At 40.6% G+C, this 20355-nt stretch overlaps 2 protein-coding genes across 4 annotated transcripts; one reads left to right on the forward strand and one right to left on the reverse strand.

The window, feature by feature from the left end:
- Positions 1-203: 203 nt before the first annotated feature.
- LOC117779496 (tyrosine-protein phosphatase non-receptor type 21) lies at positions 204-7098 on the forward strand. The gene is made up of 7 exons (XM_034615714.1): positions 204-634; positions 1747-3787; positions 4119-5010; positions 5531-5749; positions 5911-6087; positions 6144-6467; positions 6531-7098. Exons 1-7 carry the CDS (start codon positions 550-552, stop codon positions 6657-6659), a joined length of 3867 nt encoding a protein of 1288 aa, XP_034471605.1. The 5' UTR covers positions 204-549; the 3' UTR covers positions 6660-7098.
- A 519-nt stretch (positions 7099-7617) lies between these two features.
- Positions 7618-19207, reverse strand: LOC117779495 (rap guanine nucleotide exchange factor 2). 3 transcript variants are annotated; one of them, XM_034615711.1, is made up of 9 exons: positions 18830-19207; positions 17558-17679; positions 17204-17473; positions 14733-16613; positions 12691-14536; positions 10718-10867; positions 9870-10352; positions 9007-9119; positions 7618-8947 (listed from the first exon to the last, which is right to left on the reverse strand). In XM_034615711.1, exons 2-8 carry the CDS (start codon positions 17585-17587, stop codon positions 9052-9054), a joined length of 4728 nt encoding a protein of 1575 aa, XP_034471602.1. In that variant the 5' UTR covers positions 17588-17679; positions 18830-19207; the 3' UTR covers positions 7618-8947; positions 9007-9051. The 3 variants fall into 3 exon arrangements, with proteins under 3 accessions (XP_034471602.1, XP_034471603.1, XP_034471604.1); XM_034615712.1 differs by lacking the exon at positions 18830-19207 and adding an exon at positions 18055-18077; XM_034615713.1 differs by lacking the exon at positions 9870-10352.
- Between the last annotated feature and the right edge of the window lie 1148 nt (positions 19208-20355).

A 20355-nucleotide genomic window follows, 5' to 3' on the forward strand; every position in this document is an offset into this window, starting at 1 on the left:
GCAAAACTTCAATATACTTTTATTATAAAAATAGTAAGCATTAATAATAATTATAGCTATCTTTGGTAAAATTAGCATATCGATATTTACCTACAATGAAGAAACAAATATTTGTAACAGTTCGTTGTTAACATTCGATGCCAATATGTTATAGATTGACCATCTCTAGCAGCCAGCCATTGTACTCAGTCGCTAATTCGATACCACTACCAAAACTACTCTTTCGTTTTAGCTATTTTTGTTAACTTTTTAATTTATTAGTTGCAACGACTTTAAATTAGTTTTAATTATTAAATTTTAATGTTTAACGTGTACACAACTGTGTGCGAAACAAAGTGCCTTACTAGCTGTTCGCAAACAGCTTGAAAAAACCAGCAACAAAAGCCAATTGTGTAATTTACATGCAAATGTCGTTGGTACCTGCTGGCCAACAACAACAACAGCAGCAACAGCAACAACATATCAGCCAAAGCCAACAGCAGCAGCAGAAGCAGCAGCAGCGTGTCTCACGCATAGTTCCATACGGAGCGTGTACACAACGGCACGGAAATGCCACTAAAATTCTTTAAGAAATGTCGACAATATAATGTGACGTCCAAAAGTTTATTTGTTATATCTGTGCATCATTTGCTAGGTGAGTGTGTGTGAGTGTGGGGGCGTATCAGCCCAAAAGCACTAACAGCAACAACAACAACAGCAATCAACCAGACCAATACAAGAAGAAGAAGAAGAATATCAATAACAACAGTTTCAATTGCTCGACTCTACACCAATTACAACAGCAACAACAACATCAACTCATATAAATGAAAGTGCAGCTGACGCCAAGTTTTTTACACTTGTTGATTTTTTTAGTCATTTGCGCGTTTTTAATTGGAAACATATAATTGTGTGTGTTTGTTGTATTATATTATATGGCCAACAACAGCAGATAAGCAATGAGTTTATCTTTGGCTTTCGTTATGACCAGTTTTTTGGAATTCGCCTTTGCCAAAACATATCAACAGCAGGCAACAACAAATATCAGCATTTTTTATTATTATGTGACTTGTTGCGCCTCTGTTAGCTTACAGCGTCGCAATGTTAGCGGTTAACATTGAGTTAGCTTATGCTAGAATGACATTGTGTTAAAGAGACATCCTGTAAACAATGATGTTCACATTATTAGTGCAATTTAAAAATAATAAAATTGTAAAATAAATTATGAATGATTTTCATACAAAAATTAAAGTTAATCATTATTAAATATGGATTGAAGAAAAATTGGAAGTCAAAACGTATTCTCTTACAGGATATCCACACAAAAAAAAGATTATATCAGTTTTTCTCAATCATTTAATTTTTTAAGACTTAGCTCTCAACTCTTTTTGCAAAAAGCCTAGAAAATCCAAATGTTCCTTATTGATCAAGTTACGATCAAATGTTTTTCTCAGATTAAAGTCAACACTTTCAGCAAATGTAATCGTATTCCCGTACGCTGTTAATTAACAGAGGGTCGTTTAAGTCAAAAAGAAAACAACGCGACAATTTCCGTCGGTGGCTCAATAAAACGTATAAGGCAATCCACGAAATAACGATTAGACAACAAAAAACAAATATCTGTGTGTACATTAGCATATTTGCGCGTGCTCAGTTGTCAAGCGTTGTTGTTGTTGTTGTTGTTGTTGTTGTTGTTGTTGGCTTTGTCTTTGAAGTCTAATCTGTGCACGTTTTGTATCTACAAAAATGTATCTTCTTATCCAACAGATAGCTCGAGCACCGTCGACTGCACAATCAGCTCGGAGAGCAAGGGTCAGGAGTGTTTGGATAATGTGTGCCAACGTTTGCTCATCCAACAGCCGGAATTCTTTGGATTGCGCTATCTGGTCAAGGACAAGGAGGATGAATACAAATGGATCGATTTGGAGCGTTCGCTCAGCCGTCAGCTGGAGAAATATGCAGCTGCAGCAAAAATGTATCTACGTGTCCGTCATTATGTGACCACGGGTGTGAGGCATCTAACGGATGAGGCGACACGTTTCTACTACTTTCTGCAGCTGAAGAGTGACATCTACGAGGGGAGAATTGCCTGCGATATACGCACGGCAATCCTCCTGGCTCTCTACTGTCGTCAGGCGGAATACGATAGCTATCAGGGCGACAAGCAGTCCAAGGATTATCTGAAGAAGTCCCTGGTGCTGCCGCGCAACATGCAGGGATTGGCCAATGACGACAGCATGCTGGACGGCCTCATCATGGAGGTGCTGCAACAGCACGCCGGCTTGGCCCATCTCAATCAGTGTCAGGCGGAGGAAATGTATATTCAGTGCTGTCAGCAGCTGGATGGCTATGGCGAGGAACGATTTGCTGCCAAGGATACGCTGGGCAATGATTTGCTCCTTGGCCTGGCCATCAATGGCATGGTGGTGAATGCGGACAATGGGCGACAGTACTTTCCCTGGAAGGAGTTCCACACGGTGACCATTGACAAGCGTACGATTAAAATCGAACAGAATAAACTCGACGGCGATGGCAGCATTGTGGGCAGCTTCATCTTCAGTGAGGCGGACATTGCTCGGTACTTTTGGAAGCTTTGCATTACGCAGCACAAGTTCTTTAAGCGTTACATTGACACGGACACGCCCTCCAGCCTGGGCAGCAGTGGGGCGGATATGGAGAGCAATAATGGTGTCTCCATGGCAGCCGATAGTGTTGGTTATGTGGAGTATGATTATGTTGCTGTCGCCGAGCAGCAGCAACAACAGCAGCACCAACAACAACAACAGCAGCAGCAGCAACAGTTGCAGCTACAACAGCAACAGCAACAACAACAGCAGCAACATCAACAATTGCTCTCCTCCAACATTTCCTTGGCCGCCAGTCACAGTCAATTGTTGGGTCAGAGCAGCAGTTGCTTGGATCTGAGCAACAACAATCTGCACAGCAGCAACAGCATGTTGCACCACAACAACAACAACAACATCAACGGGAGTACCACTCTCAATGCAGATTCTCACGAGCGGGAACGTTTAAAGGCCATGCTGCCCACGTATCGTCCAGCACCGGATTATGAGACGGCCGTGCAGTTGAAATATCGCACACCATCCGCCGAGCTGCATAACGTGGCATTGGCACTTGCCACGCCCGGCAATGCTGCCGCCTACTATGCGGGATCACAGCCTGATGTCCACAATTCGGTTTATGGCGAGAGTTTGCTTTTTGGCCATCACTTGACAGCGGCACATCGCTATCCGGATGTGGCACAGCCGGCAGCGGCATTACATGCCCATCATCATCATCTCAACTTCTATCAGACACAGCAGCAGCAGCAGCAACAACAACAGCAGCAACTACAACAACAGCCAGCTGCCTATTTGGAGCTATCACAACGGATGCACATGATGCGGCACAAGGCGCCGCCTCCATATCCAGTTAATCGCTTGAGTTCGTCATCCACGCCAGATCTGGCAGTGGCCACACCACGTCCACTGCAGGGCTACCGCAACTATGTGTCCGGCTCATCGCCAGATCTTGTGTCCAATCGCAATCTGCTCAATGGCGGCCAGTTTGTGGCCTTGGCCACAGCGGGCGGGGCAGGAATTCACGGTGGCAATGTGCCGACATCATCGGGTGCCACCATGCTGCATCAGTATCCGTACATCGGCCTCATGGGTCACTCGCAGCCATATCTGCCACCGCACGGCACCTTCGAGAACCTCAACATGATCGAGGAGCAGCCGTCCATCATGTCCCAGCTGCGTCAGTCGGCGATGAGTCAAGCAGCCGCAGCTGCAGTAGCTGTCCAAAGGTGAGATGAATCTCCAGAATCCCTTTAATATGTTCCAGGAATTGCAAGTAATAGTTATGAATTTAAGAAAATCCCAGAAATGCCTAAACTTTTTATTTTACAATTTTGGCTACACGTTTTCATTTAGGCGATAGAATCCGACTGTGAGAGACCCTGTACACAATTGTTAAGAATCTCATTATGAGATCGTGTGTGGTTTCTTTTGTTAGTTTTAAAAAATTGCAAATCAGTTGCTTAAATAAAGCTTGTTTTTAATATATAGATAAGGATCAAGAAATAATTTTGTTTTAAAAATTCGAATTGATCCCATCGAATCTTATCCATCTTTCAGCTCACCAACTTTGCCGCCGAGTGGCTATCGCAGTTCGGCTCCTCCTCCGCCGGCGAGCAGTCCGCAACCGGGAGCAGCGACGCCGACGCCAACGCCGTTGCAACGCAGCGCGATGAATGGCTCCATTGAGCCCATCTACGAGAATGTGCCACTGCCACTGCCACAGCGCGCCAGCGGCGGCAGCAGCGGTGGCCATGCCAATGCGGATGCCATGCGCCAACGCGCCTCCTCCATTCAGTCAGCGCCGCCGGGCGTGGCGCCTGTGCCCGCTGCACGGCATGCCAATAATCCAAGCAACACCAACAACAACAACATTGTTACGCTCACTGTGAACGCACAGGCGGACGATGAGATTACCAGGAATATTAAGAAATACGGCGCTGATCGAGCTGCCAGCACGGAGCTGCAGTTTCTGGAGCCGCAGGCGCCTCAGCGTGCAGCTCGTGCTGCAAGTGCAGCGCCAGCCATTGGTGCCACGCCCCCGCCGCGTCAACATCGATCGACGGCCAGTCTGAACAAGTCGACGGTGGATGTGATTTCGCCAGCGGGTGACTCGCTGCATCAGCAATTCAGTGCCATGAATCTGTCCGCCAACACATCAGCGTCCACATCATCCATGTTCAACTCGACGCTGGACACCACCGGCTCCTCCGCGGCCAGCAAGGATGTGAAGCGTCGTCGGCGTTGGAACATTTTGTCGCGCAGCAAAACGCCGGATAAACAAAAGTCCGCCACATTGGGACGCGAGAAGGCGAACACGTCGGCGGCTCAGCATGCCAAGCTGGCGACCAAAATGAAGCTCGCCCAGGACGATCTCAATCTGCCGCATCGTTGGTCGACAGGCGTGAGCAAACCGCAGCCCATTTCAGGGCAGTATTCCAAGGATAAATTGGTAAGTCTGTTGACTCTTTAACATGCTTTACTCCAGCTAAAAATGTATTCAGATGAAAGGGAACAATTTAGACATACTATTCTTGAAACTAAAAGTTACATTTTTATTATAAAATAAATAAGATGTATATCAAAGTTTTTGTTCTGAAAATCATTGTCTTTTTATAATGTTTTTTCAATTTTGATTTGAAATTGTTATTATAAAAATTGTTAAAATTAAAAAAAAAAACTTTGAAACTTTAATTTAAAATTTTTTATATACTAGTTATACTATGATTTTTTAAATAAAAATTTTGATTTAATTTTTCGTAAATTATTTAATAATTTTGAAATAAGTTAAGAGTTATTTATTAATTTATTCGTCAGTGCTTTTTAAGAGTTATTATATTATAATTATATTTATAATTTAATAATAATTAAACCTATATTGTTATTTAAAAAATCATAGTATAACTAATATAAAAATAATTGAATTCATATTTAAAAAAAAAACTACGTTCATAAATCTGACTGTTTTGCAGTGCCAGATATTAAACGATAAGCTGCAGGATGCGCAGCTCTTCATGGAGTTCGAGCGCATACCCAAGAGACGTGAGCATGCCCAATATGATTGTGCGCTGCTCGAGGAGAATGAGCTCAAGAATCATGATCCCAATTTTCTGCCATATGATGATAATCGAGTTCGTCTTACACCATCCATGGATAATCGACATGGCTATGTGAATGCCTCCTATATATCGGTAAGTTTGCTTAATCCTGCAATGAATGTTTGTACACCCTAGTATAATTTTCTCATATTTCGAAAGTTTGTATTTAATAAATATGTAATTCAATTAAATAAGAAATGATTTTTTTTTAAATATTATTTATATTGAATTAATATATGTTTTTAACTGCGCAGGCCACTGTCGGGACAAAGCAGCGATTCTATATTGTCGCTCAATCGCCGCAGGAGTCGCAGACGATGCGCATTTTCTGGCAATGCGTGTGGGAGGCAGACGTTTACTTGGTGGTGCAGCTGACGGAGGATATGAGCTACATACCGCGCAGCAGTCAAGAGCGCATGGAGTTTGGTCAGGTTGGTGGCAGGCAGTTAAACTAAACTAAAAGAATATCTAATCAATTTGCTCACAGTTCCAGGTTTATCAGGAATTCTCACAAACTACAGATCGGTGCACCACCAGCAAACTGCGTCTGTATCATGCACCTTCGCGTCGCTATCGGTCCGTGTGGCATCTGCAATACGCCGATTGGGCGGAACAGAACTGTCCACGGGATGTCAATCACTTTCTCGACTTTCTCGAGGAACTCAACTCAGTTCGATTGGCATCGACCGACGAGGTGCCACCGGGACACAATACCAATCCGCCAGTGCTCATCCATTGTCTGGAGGGTGGCGGACGTTCCGGTGTGACATTAACAGCGGATCTTTTGCTCTATACGCTGGATCACAATGAGGTAGAGTCGATAAGCATTTGTAATTTAATTAAATGTTAACTAAACGATGTTAAACTGTTTCAGGACTTGGATATACCGCGTGTCATTGGCCAATTGAGGCATCAGCGGGATAGCATTATACCATCGCTAGCGCAATATAAGTTCATCTACAATCTGCTCATCACTTATCTGAAACGCACGAGGTTGATCTAATTTTAATTCCCTCCCAACACTGGAAAATCGTAGTATTTTTGCAACTTAAGCTTAACCTATGATAAACTAAAAAAAATCGAACAACTTTCTTGTATCCTAGCATTATTTAAGGACCTGCTATTCGTATTCTTCATTAAATTAGGATACGGTAACTGATCTTCCAATCGGGCAGCTATCATATATTATATACTATACTATATATACCACTTTTTGATCATATTTTGTATTAACGTTGTGATCCCAATTGTTAATGCGTAAACTATGAATTTGTTAACAACATTTAACGCGCCCCACCCGAAACGAAACTAACATTTGTGTTAATTATAGTGCATAGGTTTAAAGCCAAATTATTTATACAATTTTTTTAACTGAACCAATTGATATGCATTACGCAACGCAAAGCAATAAAAATTGATTATCAAAATACACTTCCAACCAATTTCTCGCCTTTTTTCTTTATAATCAAAGTCGTCGTGGATTTTCTTTTAAATACTGCATGTATTTGTTTCTTTTTCTTCCAAAGTAATTTGCATAAGATATATCTATATTGTATATAATTTTAACATATGTAATACCCATACATATAGAATCTTAGACGAATTACATAAGTTGAATTTAAGATTCAAAATGATTTGTAAATATATTATTTATTTAAGCAAGTATTCTTTTCTTTTTTTATGCGCTAATCCTTGGGGAAATTTTTTAAGCCAAATTTCGATTAATGTGATTAGAATTTAGAAGGATGATATGCCTTTTAGAATATTTGCAAAAAATATAAAACGTAGAAAAAGCCTCTTTATGAAAGAATTTGTATTTTAGTTGAAAAAGTCTTAGGTATATTATGAAATCTTTTGAGGTATTGCTAGATAGCCTACATCTTCTCTTTCAGTCTATCCAAAAGATTTATCAAGAAATATTCCCCCAAGATTATAATCTGCGCTTTAGCATTTTTTATATGAGATTTTAAATTTTAATTAAAAGTTAATACAAGCGAAAAAGCACAAACATTATTCTCATTTACATTTAATTTAATTGTAAGCCATAAAAAGCAAAAGTTTCGTATCTTAAACATAAAAGAGCACAAATTACACAATTGTACATTAAACATTTAGCATTTTCTTTGATTCTTCTATTTTTTGTGTTGTTTTTTTTTTAATGTTGCATCCAACAAATTAGGCTTATTGGACTGCACTTTGTTCAGGTTTGTATATAGGCCATGTATATATAGAGATTTCTTGTATAAAGTCGTACGTATATATAATGTATATTAATATGTATACAACAGGCAATGAAATATATACATACACACACAAAAATATTGGAGTCCCTTAAGTGTGAGAAGTATGTTTACAATAAATTATTATTATTATTTCGAGTCTCAGGTTTTAGGTTGTTTTTGTTATTGATTCTGGTTGGTTTCGATATTCTTGTACTATCATTCGTGTTTCTGTCTTTTTTTTTCTTGAGTTACATAGATTGCATTTGTCTTTTTATACTGTTGATTAAATAATAATAAATTCAACGTTTGGAAAATATTCGAAAAATCTCTCAGCTTATGAACTAAATATTTGGAATTGGAGCGAAGGTTTTTTCATTAAATTGCATATATGTATATATATATATTGATTTATATATAAAACTAACATGTACATAGATCTTAAGTATAGATAAATGGAATACAAGCGAGTGAGTGAGTAGATCTCAACTCGTTCTTGTTATTTTCTTGTTGTGCTGTGCAAAATTTTGAAATTGTCTTTTTTTGTTGTTTTTTTTTTTTTTTTTAAATGCCGACTAAAAGTCTTCAAAAGAGTTTTTGATTGTAAATTCTTTTTGTTTTGATTGAGTCTGCTGGTTTCGGTCTGCCTGCAGACGTTTCTTTCATTTCATTCATTTGAGAAGGCAACAACTTTGTGAATTATACTTTTTGTTTTTTTTTTTTGCATTAGCTTTTTTGTTGGGTGAGGAAAATGTTTACAAAGAATTGTGCTAAATTAAATTTAAATGTAGGCCACTTAAAACGAAACATAAACGTAGAGCAAAAACTAAACTTTATGCACTTAATCTAAGAATACGTGACAAATGGGTCTTCGAACGTTGATAAACGGGATATGAACATGTATGTGTGTTGTATGGGTGGGTGAAGGCAACATCTTCTTAATGTTATGTGCCACTTGTATATATATATATATATTTATATATATAAGTTTATGTTGTATATGACGTATGTGTGTGTTTGCTGGCGATATGGAAACCACAACCATTAACAAATTTTGGCATCTATATATATGCTGAAATGAAAAAATAAGCATTTGTTATTGTTCAATTGCATTGTTTTTGGTTAACTCACAACTAATTAAATTAACATTTAGTAGTTAAAACAGCACAGTTTGATTTATTGATTCATGGGTGGCATGGGACATATGGTACACTTGGTGCTATCCATAAAATTTGGCGGGCCACCTGTCAGAGAAATAAAAGATATTATTAGTGAACAGTCAGAATTTGATTTAGTTTTATAAAAGCTAGGTCCATTAGGAAAAACTTATAAATAGTAATAGGCGAAAAATGGTGCAACTGTTCATAAATATAACATATAGATTATATCGACCTATTTTTGCGAAATAATCGTAAGGGACATTGTTTTAGAAATTGGCTATTTGATGCAAAATTGATCTAAGATGCTTAACTAATCAAAGAAACCGTCTCCTGAAAAGTTTGTTTTTGTTTCCAAAAATGGGTCGATATATCATCTATATTTTGCGAAATAGTTACTTTGTATAACAATTTTGTGCATTTAGCGAAATTGGAAATTCAAAAACGAAAGACATTTAAGCTATTTGACGAATTATTTATTCTATTTTGAAATCAAAAGTGTGTATGCCCCAGAAGGCGACATAGTATCGCCAATTTGTCACTAGCCCTATTTCATGATGATTTGAGAGCAGTCTCTATTTTTTTGATAACATGCAGATATCATTGCTATTTTTAACATAATAGACTTGATAAATTAACTTTGTTATTAAATATATTATTTAATTACAGTGGTTATAACTATTTTCTAACTTATAAATTAGCCTATAGTGAATTTACTTAATTGAATCTTCTATCTTATCATAGAGATCTGCTCGCAATGCTGCAACAGCTGCTGCTTTTGGTGGTTATCGTTGTAGTTGCTGCTGGAGACTGGAGTTTGTCGAGAACCCGACTTACCATGCATGTGGTTGAGGTGCCTGTTGTTGGCATTGCTATGATGATGATTGTACAGGCTGCTTGTGGTGTAGACAGGCGGCGGTGGTGGTGGCATTGCCAATTGTTGTTGTATTTGTTGCAATTGCTGATGGCTTCGCATATGCAAATAAGGCGCAGGCGGTGTGGGTAACTGTGGTGGTGCCTGCATGTTGGATGATGCTGGTGGTTGTGGATGTGAATGTGGTTGTAGTGTTGGTGGTGGTGGTGTGGGAGTGCTGGGTGGTGTGCTAGTGCTCTGGCAGGGACTATTTAAATTCCGTGTGACGGCATTATTTGAAATCTGTTGCAATAGTCGACAATCGGCGGCCGTGTAAACTGGTGGCGATGGTTCATTGAGTGGTGTTTGTTGTTGATGTTGCTGTTGTTGTTGTTGTTGATAAGTCAAGTGGTGGTGCTGCTGCTGGGCGTAGGAGCCATGCCCACTGTCACACGATGAAACCGAACCTGTTGGGTGTTTGTTTTGTGGCAATGAGTGAAGAGTAAAAGTAGCGTAAACTGTGTCACAGTGCTTGAGAGAGTGAGTTTTTGTGTGTGTGTCTGTGTAGAGTATTTGTTTGTGTGTGTGAGAGAGACCAATAACCAATTACCAAAGCAGCGATAACCAACCACCAAAAATGCAAGCACTTAGCAAGCGAGGGAAACTAAAGCGTAAACAACAATTTAATAAAGTTGGCCAAACTAAAGTTAAGCTACAATTATGCACTATTATTAACTAGATTCTAATATGGATCTTAGGTTTTAGTAGCAGCACTAAGCGTTTAGTTCTTTTTCTTTATTTTTACTACATCAATTGGGATCAATAAACTTACCGGAAGTCACGGATTTGCGCAGCGGTAAGTCACGAAATGTCGTCACACTGCTGCTCTCCAGCGATAGATCCACCGAAGGCAGCGGCGGTGGAGGGGCGGGCGTGTCCGAATGGGACCGCTCGTGTATCGCCCGAGCGGGCATAATGTTGCCTAGAAAAAAAGAGAAAATAAATAAATATTGGTTAAAGTTGAGCAACATTCTTTAATTTTTAATTTAATTTTACATCCATATCCATAACAGGAACTTTTTTCTTTCTTACTACTCTGATTCTTAAAAGCGGATATAAGTTAAGCAGAATTTTATAATTAGTTTAAATTTACAATGCCATCATTTCCAACCTAAGGTAATTTATTTTAATATTCTCTAAACAAATTCATTCAGGAAATAATACCGGTATCAGAACCTTAACCTTAAACTAACTGTTTTATTTTTATTACCGGAACGGAAATATATATTCTTTTTTTAAGAGCCAAAAACCGAAATGTTTTTATTTTTTATTTTCTGCGTGTATATAATTCAGATTTATAATAAAAAACAAGTGGGCGGTTACAGTCGAGCACGCTCGACAGTATGATACCCTTGTGCCCAGGTACTCTGTACTGAAATTGATTTTCGACCAATTGTTCCAATGGGAGCTGTATGATATATGGAACAGAATTAAACCAAATTTGTACAAAACCAACTTAAATGAATATTCTAAAAGTTTGGTTAAGATATTTCAAAAAACAAAAAACTTTTTCATACTAAGACTTAATTTTCGATTGAGCGTCTCAGTTGTATCAGATTGATTAAGATATATCAACAAAAAAAAACTTTTTCGTACAAAAACTTCGTTTTCGACGTATCGTTTCTATGGTAGGCGTATGGTATCCAGGAGCATACATACTTCTGAGATCGAGGCGTTCAAACAGACGGAGACGGACATACAGGCGGACATGGCTCAATCGACTAGGCTGTTGATCCTAATCAAGAACATATATACTTTGGGGGGTCTACCACGCCCCCTTCTGCCTGTTACGTACATTCTGCCAAACACAAAATACCCTTTTTCGCAGATTTTCAATGGGATCAGGGTATAATAACAAACATGTTGACTTGTAAAATTGAAGGGACAAAGGCTCGACAACTTAAAAAAATTCATAACTTTGTTAAAACTGGACCGATTTGCGCGTCTAGATTCTGGCTTAGATTTTAACGCAAAGACTTCCCCCTTTGGAATTTTGAAAATTCAAAATGTATAAGACAAAGGTATAATAACAAAGGTATAATAACAAACATGTTGACTTGTAAAATTGAAGGGACAAAGGCTCGACAACTTAAAAAATTAATAATTTTGTTAAAGCTGGACCGATTTGCAAGCGCGTATAGATTCTGGCTTAGATTTTAACGCAAAGACTTCCCCCTTTGGAATTTTGAAAATTCAAAATGTATAAGACAACACTTGAAACTTGAATCTGAGAACTTTCATTATCTTGTAAAAAATCGTTGCAAATTGGAAAAAATGTATTGACTTGTTAAGTTGCTAGGTCAAGGATATGCACAACTTGCAACTGTCATAAGTATGTTAAAACTAATCCGATTTTCAAACGGAATGTCATTTTAATCATGGGTTGGAATCTAAATTCATTCTGCATGCAAATTTAATTAATTTCGGTAAAAAAAATGTATTCTTTGGATTTTAATGTAAAGGGTCTAAGAACTCACAGTGTAGGGTAAATATATATTAGATCTACAGTTTGTTTTGTGTGTTGTTTGTCAATCATTTAGTCAGCTCAAAGAGTTTTGTAGAAATATCAAAACTTCAACAAAACTGTTATTAAATAATACTTCAAATATTTTACTAATCGCTTTCTGAGGATACTTTAAGCTGAATTCCATGAAGATAAATCTTGTTTGGTTAACTTTAATCCGGAAATGTTCGCAGAATCTCGCTAATCACCGGATTAATAGTTTGAACTCTGTGTTTTCTTACCTCCAGATGCCAAGCGTCGATGTGCACATGGACTGGGACTGGGAGTACACTGTGCATTGACGACGCCTACAGAGACGGCAGCAACGGCCACGCCTCCAGAGGCGGGTGTGCTAAAGCCATGTGCGGCATGAAGATGATGCAGGGGCGGAATAACGCCCGGCAGAGCCGAATTGTGGCGGGGCACAAATGGTTGATGCGGCCGAATCTTTGAGGATTCCGACAAGGAGAGCATCTTCTTTACAGCCTGCGGGGAGGCAGTGCCAAATTTGGGTCCATTATTGTGCAACTGCTGGCGACGCTGATGATCGCTGGTGGAGCTGGTCGAGCTGGTGGTAGAGAGTGTCGGTGAGCTGGGATGTCGCTTGCGCAGCGACAGCGATGAATTGGGAGCCGAGCTGGAGCTGGTGTGCGAATAAATGCTAAGCTGATCCCCGCCAGCATTGATGCTACCAGTTCCAGTGCCGCCAGCGCCAATGCTGCCACTTCCTGCGCTCCGATGCGAGGTATTGCCATGTGAAATGCTGCCCGAGTAGGTGGATCCATGTGGAGGCTCACACTCGAGCGACAGCTTGTGGAGCAGATCCTCATCGCTGAGTATTTTGAGACTATTGAGATATGCCTTGACGCGACGCACCATTTGTGCCTCCTCAAACATTTTCTTGGGATTCGGCGCCGCCGTTGACTTCTTGCGTCTCTTGATCGTAGCCTGTCCAGCGTTCGCCGCAATGACAGTTCCCGCCGCCGCGTTACTTTGCGACGCGGACATTTGATTGAGGGAGAAGAGCGCATTCGAGGGCGTTTGACCCTTCAGCTCGAGTATGGCCAGCAGATCGTAGGGGGAACTGCACATGTGCGTCAACAGACGCACCTCTTTTGACAGCATGCGTAGTTTCTCAAAGTTAATCAGACCATCGACGCGTGTATCGTTGCCAAGATGGATGAATGTCAAATCCTTCTTCACAATCGGATAAAATGGTATGATGGGATGTTGGGCAAGCAACTCGGCTGACACCAGTTGCCTGTACTTGGACATGTTGCGCGATGGATCCATTAGGTCCTGCAGATCATTGAAGAGACGCTGATACTTCGAGGGCAACTTCTCCCAGGTGAGACGCAGTCGGGAGACGGCACCGTGTCCCAAACCCGAAATGATGGCAAACATGGAATTAAAATTCCTGCATTCCTTGCAGTGTCGTGCAATCTTAATGAACTGTTTCACGATCTTCATGCGTCGCACGATGTTGTGCTCGGCACAGATTTCGCTGACCACCCAAAACATTTCACGATTCACCAGCTCCGAGAACTTACTGAGCATGGGAACACCGTATTTGGACTGCAGTTCAAAGAGCTCATCAATGTACTCCGTGGACTCGATTTGCCGGAAGTTGGCAAAGTCCTGCAGCGTCAATTGTATGGCCAGCTCGTAGGCATTCAACTGCAGGAAGTGCACACCAGATTCACGCACCAATTCCAGCGCCAACTCATCCGGCACCAGAGGCTCAGTGCTGTCGTTGAGCTTGAGATAATATCGTGCAGCAAAGCTAATCCTTTCCGCCAGATTCTGCAGCTGATCGGGCAGACGACGCTGCTTGACCATGCCCCCCTCGCCCACACTGACCTCACATAGCGAGAAGTTTGAGCTGGGATCGTGAATGCCAAATTCCTGCAGTGTCAACATGACAACCTCGTGTGCCGTGGTCTCCTTATAGATGAGCACGTATTTGCACGTCTGATCCGATTTGTACACCTTGAGCACATGCTCCGGATAATCAGGAGGCAGCATGGAGCTGCTGGTCAGCGTGCTGGCGGCTGAGGGTCGATGCAAATGAGCCTGCAAATAGTTGACCTATTGCAAAAAGATAGTATAGATTAGTGCACAATTTAATTATATTCGTTATACAATTATTTAATTGAATTAATTATCATTCTTTCATTAAATCCCTTTAATAAATCAACAATTTTTGAATTCTCGGGTTACCAACTAAATTTTTAGTCTACGAGAAACTATTAAAAAAATAAAATACAATTTATATATAGTTTACCTGAAGTGTGGCACTTGGTTCGCTGCTGTTGTCATAGTTGAGACTGCTCAGATCTGGATTCGATTGCGATTGATATAAACGACCCGTGTTGCAGTTGCCATTTGTTGTGGAATTGCAGCTGCTGCTTCCGGAGCTGGCGGCGGATAGCTTCGCTTTGGACTGCGGCTCATTCAAGAGCGTGTCGGAGCTGTCATTGAGACTGCCCACATGCGGCTGTTGTTGTTGCTTATTGAGTAGGTTCATTTTGGCCAAAGCCTTTTGCAGACGCCGCTTAGGAGCAAGCGTCATAAAGCCTCCTGGTTTGGTATCCTCAGCGCTGCACTTCTTGGCCGAATTCGAGTTGACGCTTTGCAGCAAGTGTTGCATGAAATTTGATGCCATGTTGCCTCCACCACCTCCGCTCACAGGCGGCGTCTGGGGCGGAGCACAGTCCGGTTGGTCGAGCAACATGTCTACCGAGCTGAGCCGGACCATATGGGCACGATTTGTTAACTCCTCGGTGGTGCTGTCGCTACGCCCATGTAGCTTGGCAATATCATTGGCGCAGATGCGCCGTGGACTGCGTAAGCTTTTAAAGCTCCCAGCGCCTGAGGTGGAGATGCCCCCGCCAGTTGCATTATTGCCACTGCCATGCTCCAGTGCCTGCATAATCTCCTTGAAACCCAACAGATTGCTCTTCACCTGTATGCTCAGATGTGTGGTGCCCGTGAGCAGCTCCAGCGCCCGTTTGCTGGTCACATGGTCCAGCGATTGGCCGTTCACTTCATGGATTTGATCGCCACGTTTTAGGCCCACATCCTGTGCCTTTGATCCCGCCTCCACATGCGATATATATATGCCCACAGAGGCATTCCCAGTGGCAGCGGCAACGCCGCGCAGCTCGTAACCGCCAATGATTTGAAAGTTGAGCGGTTCATCGCGTGAGGAACGCGTTAAGATGCAACTGCGCATTCGCGCTTTGGCGGCACACGCAATGTGCAGCAGACGGAGCTGACTGAGCAGCTTCTTACGCTCCAGGCCAGCCTCAAAGATCTCCAGGAACTCCATCATTTCGTGATCCGCCTCAAAGTCGGTGAAATGATTATTTACCCAGAGCAGGACGACTCGTGTGACACGATCCCGCAGCTCTTGCGTCTTGTGTGGGTCCAGCTGTTCCAGGTCGAACCAATGCAACAGTTTGCAGGTCACCTCTTGGGGATTGTGGATGAAAATGCGATGGGTAAGCAGAAAATCTTCAACATATGTGGGATCCGTCATGGAGTTCTCCTCAACCAGCTGCTGAAGCAGTCGCTCCGGGGTGCCTCTAATAACCACATGACCTCGCTTTGTATTCAGATTCGCAGTGGCTGCTGATCCACTGCCCGTTGTGGTTGCACTCTCCGCCCCACTGCCGCCAATGGATCGCAGCTCGGTAACCATAACAACGCGTCCATTGTCATCCTCATGCCTGCGGGTATTCTCCTCACCTTGATGCTGTATGCGATAGTAATCGGTTTGGGTGATGCACACAAATTGACAATCATCGCATTTGGTACGCATCACGCCACGATGATACAATTTATCCATGGTGGGCAGTATTCCAAAGGAATCGCCCATCTGCAACTCCTCGCGTGTGCCATTCGCATGCTCGATCTCCACAGCGCCATTGATCAGCACCGACCACGAGTCCAACTCCTCGCCATCGGACATGACCACTGTGCCCGCCTTGTCCACTACAGCGAAGACCATCACGGAGCAGAGAGCGCGTCTCACAGCGAGCGTTATGTTTGTGAACGCCTTCAGGCCCTGTGTGAACTCCAGCAGTATTTCCACATCGTCCTCGCTGCGCTCCGACGGATCCTTTTCCAGGCAATCGCGCACTGCATCACGCACATTGAGACTCTATGAAGAAATTCCATTCAATTGCATATCAAACATTTGTTTCCCTTGCAGAATATACAATTTTTATCTGATTTCTTATACTGATATATGTATGTTATAGTAGTTAGATGTTCAGGACAATACCAAATTTCGAGTCTCTGATATGGGCTGTGATATCTCAAGGAACTATAAAAATTATCATACGTAAGGTTCATTTTAGCTCGATCTTTTCCATGACAGCTGTATGATATAGAAGCTAGCTTTTAATTAAATTTTCTTCATACCAACTACACACTATATGAATTGAGGTTAAGATATTTTAAAGAAAATCAAGTTTTTCATACTAAAGTTTGATTTTTGACCGATTGTTCAGCTGTATGATATAGTGACGAAAAATATATATTAATGCCCATCAAGACAGCTTAAAAACTGAGTGAGTACTTTAAATCGAAACGGAAGGACATGACATTATTGACTCAGCTCGTCCATATGATCATGAGTATATGGTATATACTTTAAAAGGACTGCCACGTCTACTTTAATGTCTTACACATTTCGTGACCAAATTATATCAAATTAATTATGTATTCCCTTAATTTTGATCAACTCACATCCATGCTTTCGGCGAGATCCTCCTCATCGGAGTCGACCACAGACTCGACGAGGCCGGAGAGATCGATCTCCTCCGCCTCCAGCGATGAACCGTATACAGAGGCCATTGTATCGCTGCCACTGTACGCTGAACTCGTGTCACTTGAATGCGATCCCCGGTTGCATTTTTGATGCAATTCTGGTCGATTGATTGCGTTTGTGTTGCCGCTGCTGCTGTTGTTGTTGTTGCTGCCAACCACCGTTGAGCTGGCTGTGCTATTGGGTGGATACTACGATATAGAACAGAGAATGAAAATTGAGAAATATTTTAATGGGTCTACAATGGGCATAAGATTAAAAGTGATAATGCTTACATGATGTCTGATATGATGATATGGATCCATTTAAAGCGCTGCTTTTGCTGCTTCTTCTGCTGCAGCTACGGCATGCCAATCAGTTCTATGATATGTCGTGAACTTTAGACCGTCTGCTTAAGCTGTAATACATTCAAAATGTAATATATTTCAAAATTAGACAGTTTTTTTTTTGGGAAATATTATTTTTTTTTTAGTTTTAAAATTTATTATCCCCTTGGTTGACTGAACAAGACTATTTCTATATAAAGTCTGCTTTCATTATTATTCAACATTAAAAATCCTTATAATCAATAAAAAATTCAAAATAATTATTATTTTGAATAATATTTATATATATAAATTTAACACTTTTTAATTCTAATTTCAAGATTTTTCTTTACACAAGTTAACTTTAATAATAAAACTAAATGACATATATATATATATATATATATATATATATAAAACGATTATAAACTATGAAACATATTTCCTTCTGTTGAGACTGAATTCACCTAATTAAGTTGCAAAAGATGAAATCTCTTAAATCTCTCGACGTGAAAAAAAAAACAAAATTGCTGTGTGATTTTATTGGTTAATTTTTTTGTTGGTTTGTTTGTTTGTTTTTTTTTTTCATTCGTATTTTGCTTTTGTTTTGCTGGCCGCACAATTTGCAGTACACACAAACATACATACTAACACACTTTCATTTTCAGCAGGCGCAACAGCAACAACAATGCTGCCAATAAATTAAGTCAACGCTGCGGCTGCGACGACAACAAAACAAAAAGTATAACAAAAACACAACAGATACTCGTATAAAAAAAATTCTCATGCAATTGAGTCTGCGCTGCAGACGCTGACGCCGACGACAACGTCGACGCCGACAGCAACACAGGCTGTTCAGGCGTGTGGGTATAAATATGTATGTATGTATGTACATGTGTTTGTGTATGCGTGTGTAGCTGCTTGATTGTTTTGTGTGTGTAGGGGGAGCGAAAAATAATAAAATAAAAAAACACGAAAATTGTAGGCGACGACTTCCGTTCGCTGGATAAGCCCCCATTACCATTACATCAAACATCAAGAGCAACTTATTGTAAAATCAAAGTGTAATAAATAAACACTGTCCACACAAACAGACACATGCATACATACATACATTAATAGCACACATACTCTAAATATGGGCGTGTTTGTACAGTTCAATGATTTGATGTAGGCTGCTTTTAATACAAATTGTATGTATATACAAAGCTTTTTGTTTTTGCACTTGCTAATTATACGCACTTTTTATTTAGACACACATGCAAGTAATTTTCTCTCGCTTTTGTGTTGCTTTAATACGTTGCTTCTTCTTTTTGTGTTGCGTACGCTTTGCATAAAGAAATTTCAGCTCGCTCGCTCCCTGCGCATTGTTGGAATTTCACTCACACACATATACACTTACACAGGCACACGCGCATAGTTTTTCAAGCAGAAAAGCTGCAACGTTGTAGCTTCGAAAATATTATTTTTGTTTATTATTTGATTAGCAGCATAGCTGCACGGAATTTAAATGAACGTAATGCACTTTAATAAACAAATTTTGGAATTGTAAATGCCATTTTAATTTAGAAAAAATGCACAATGGGTCTCGCCGCGCCAGTGTTGCCCAAGTCGATATATACTAATGTCGGTCCATCAATTGTGGTGGCGAACCGATATTTTTTTTTAGCACATTCTGTTATCGAATTACAAAATTTACTGTTACTGTTACTAAACGACTCATTTTTGCGTTAACAGCTGTCACTTAACATTTTCCTACTAACTTTGGCGGCAAAGTAATTAATTCAAAAAATTCAATGCAACAGAAATTACAACCCCAAGAAACAGAAACCTGTCTTTTTATATTAGCAAACAAGGTAAAATTTACCTTATCTACAGCTCCCCACAGGAGTAAATGAAAAAAACTGTCCACAATATACAAACAAATTTGTATTGAAAATAGTGACTCCCTTGGGAATTTGAGCTTCTGTCGTAATAGCAAAAGAAAGGGAGAAAAAAAGGGATCAGGATGTGTACCAATTTCAATAAGCCGCTTCGTCTTAATGCAAAGCAAGCGACTTAAATGCATGTTTGCGCCATTATTGATGACCTTAGAAAGCAGCCGAACCCAACCCCTGGATCTAGTAGGCCACATAAAAAACGCAACATGTTTCGTTTGTGGCTTTCTTACGCGTTTCTCAAGGGTCGAGACAGGGACTGGGTGCACAAGGGTGTGAAACTAGCGCGTCGAATTGGCGAAGGGTGCAGGACACGTGGCTAACACACACACACACACACACACACACACACACACACAGGAATACACAAAGACAGCAAAGAAAATAATAAACATAAAAAGCAAATCCTTAAGGTGCAGTGGGCTATTTTTTCTGCTCAGCACCCGCAAGTCAGCGGGCACAACAGGGTCACGCTGAGTATTGCGTACTGGGGGAAGAGAGTTGAGGGCGGGGGTGTTGTAGTTGATGACTTCATGTCCCCAAGGCGTGCAGCAGGCAGTGCAACGGCTTTACCGTTACCCACTGACATCGTCTGCATTTTTATGGCTTGCACTGTGGACCGACTTTATGGCTTTTAAAAAAATATTAAATTTGAATTTTATTTATGTTAAAAGTAAGCAACCCTCTCGATATTACTATGTTTTATAGCTTGATTTTATGCAATAGTATGTTTACTTAACTTGAAGCTCTGTTAAATTTCAATACTTTTCGTTAAAATTAATGCTTAACAAGTTATAAATCGGATAAACCAGTTTAAAGCAAAATCGCTGT

Source organism: Drosophila innubila (assembly GCF_004354385.1).
Source record: "Drosophila innubila isolate TH190305 chromosome 2L unlocalized genomic scaffold, UK_Dinn_1.0 4_B_2L, whole genome shotgun sequence".
NCBI classification, from domain to species: domain Eukaryota; kingdom Metazoa; phylum Arthropoda; class Insecta; order Diptera; family Drosophilidae; genus Drosophila; species Drosophila innubila.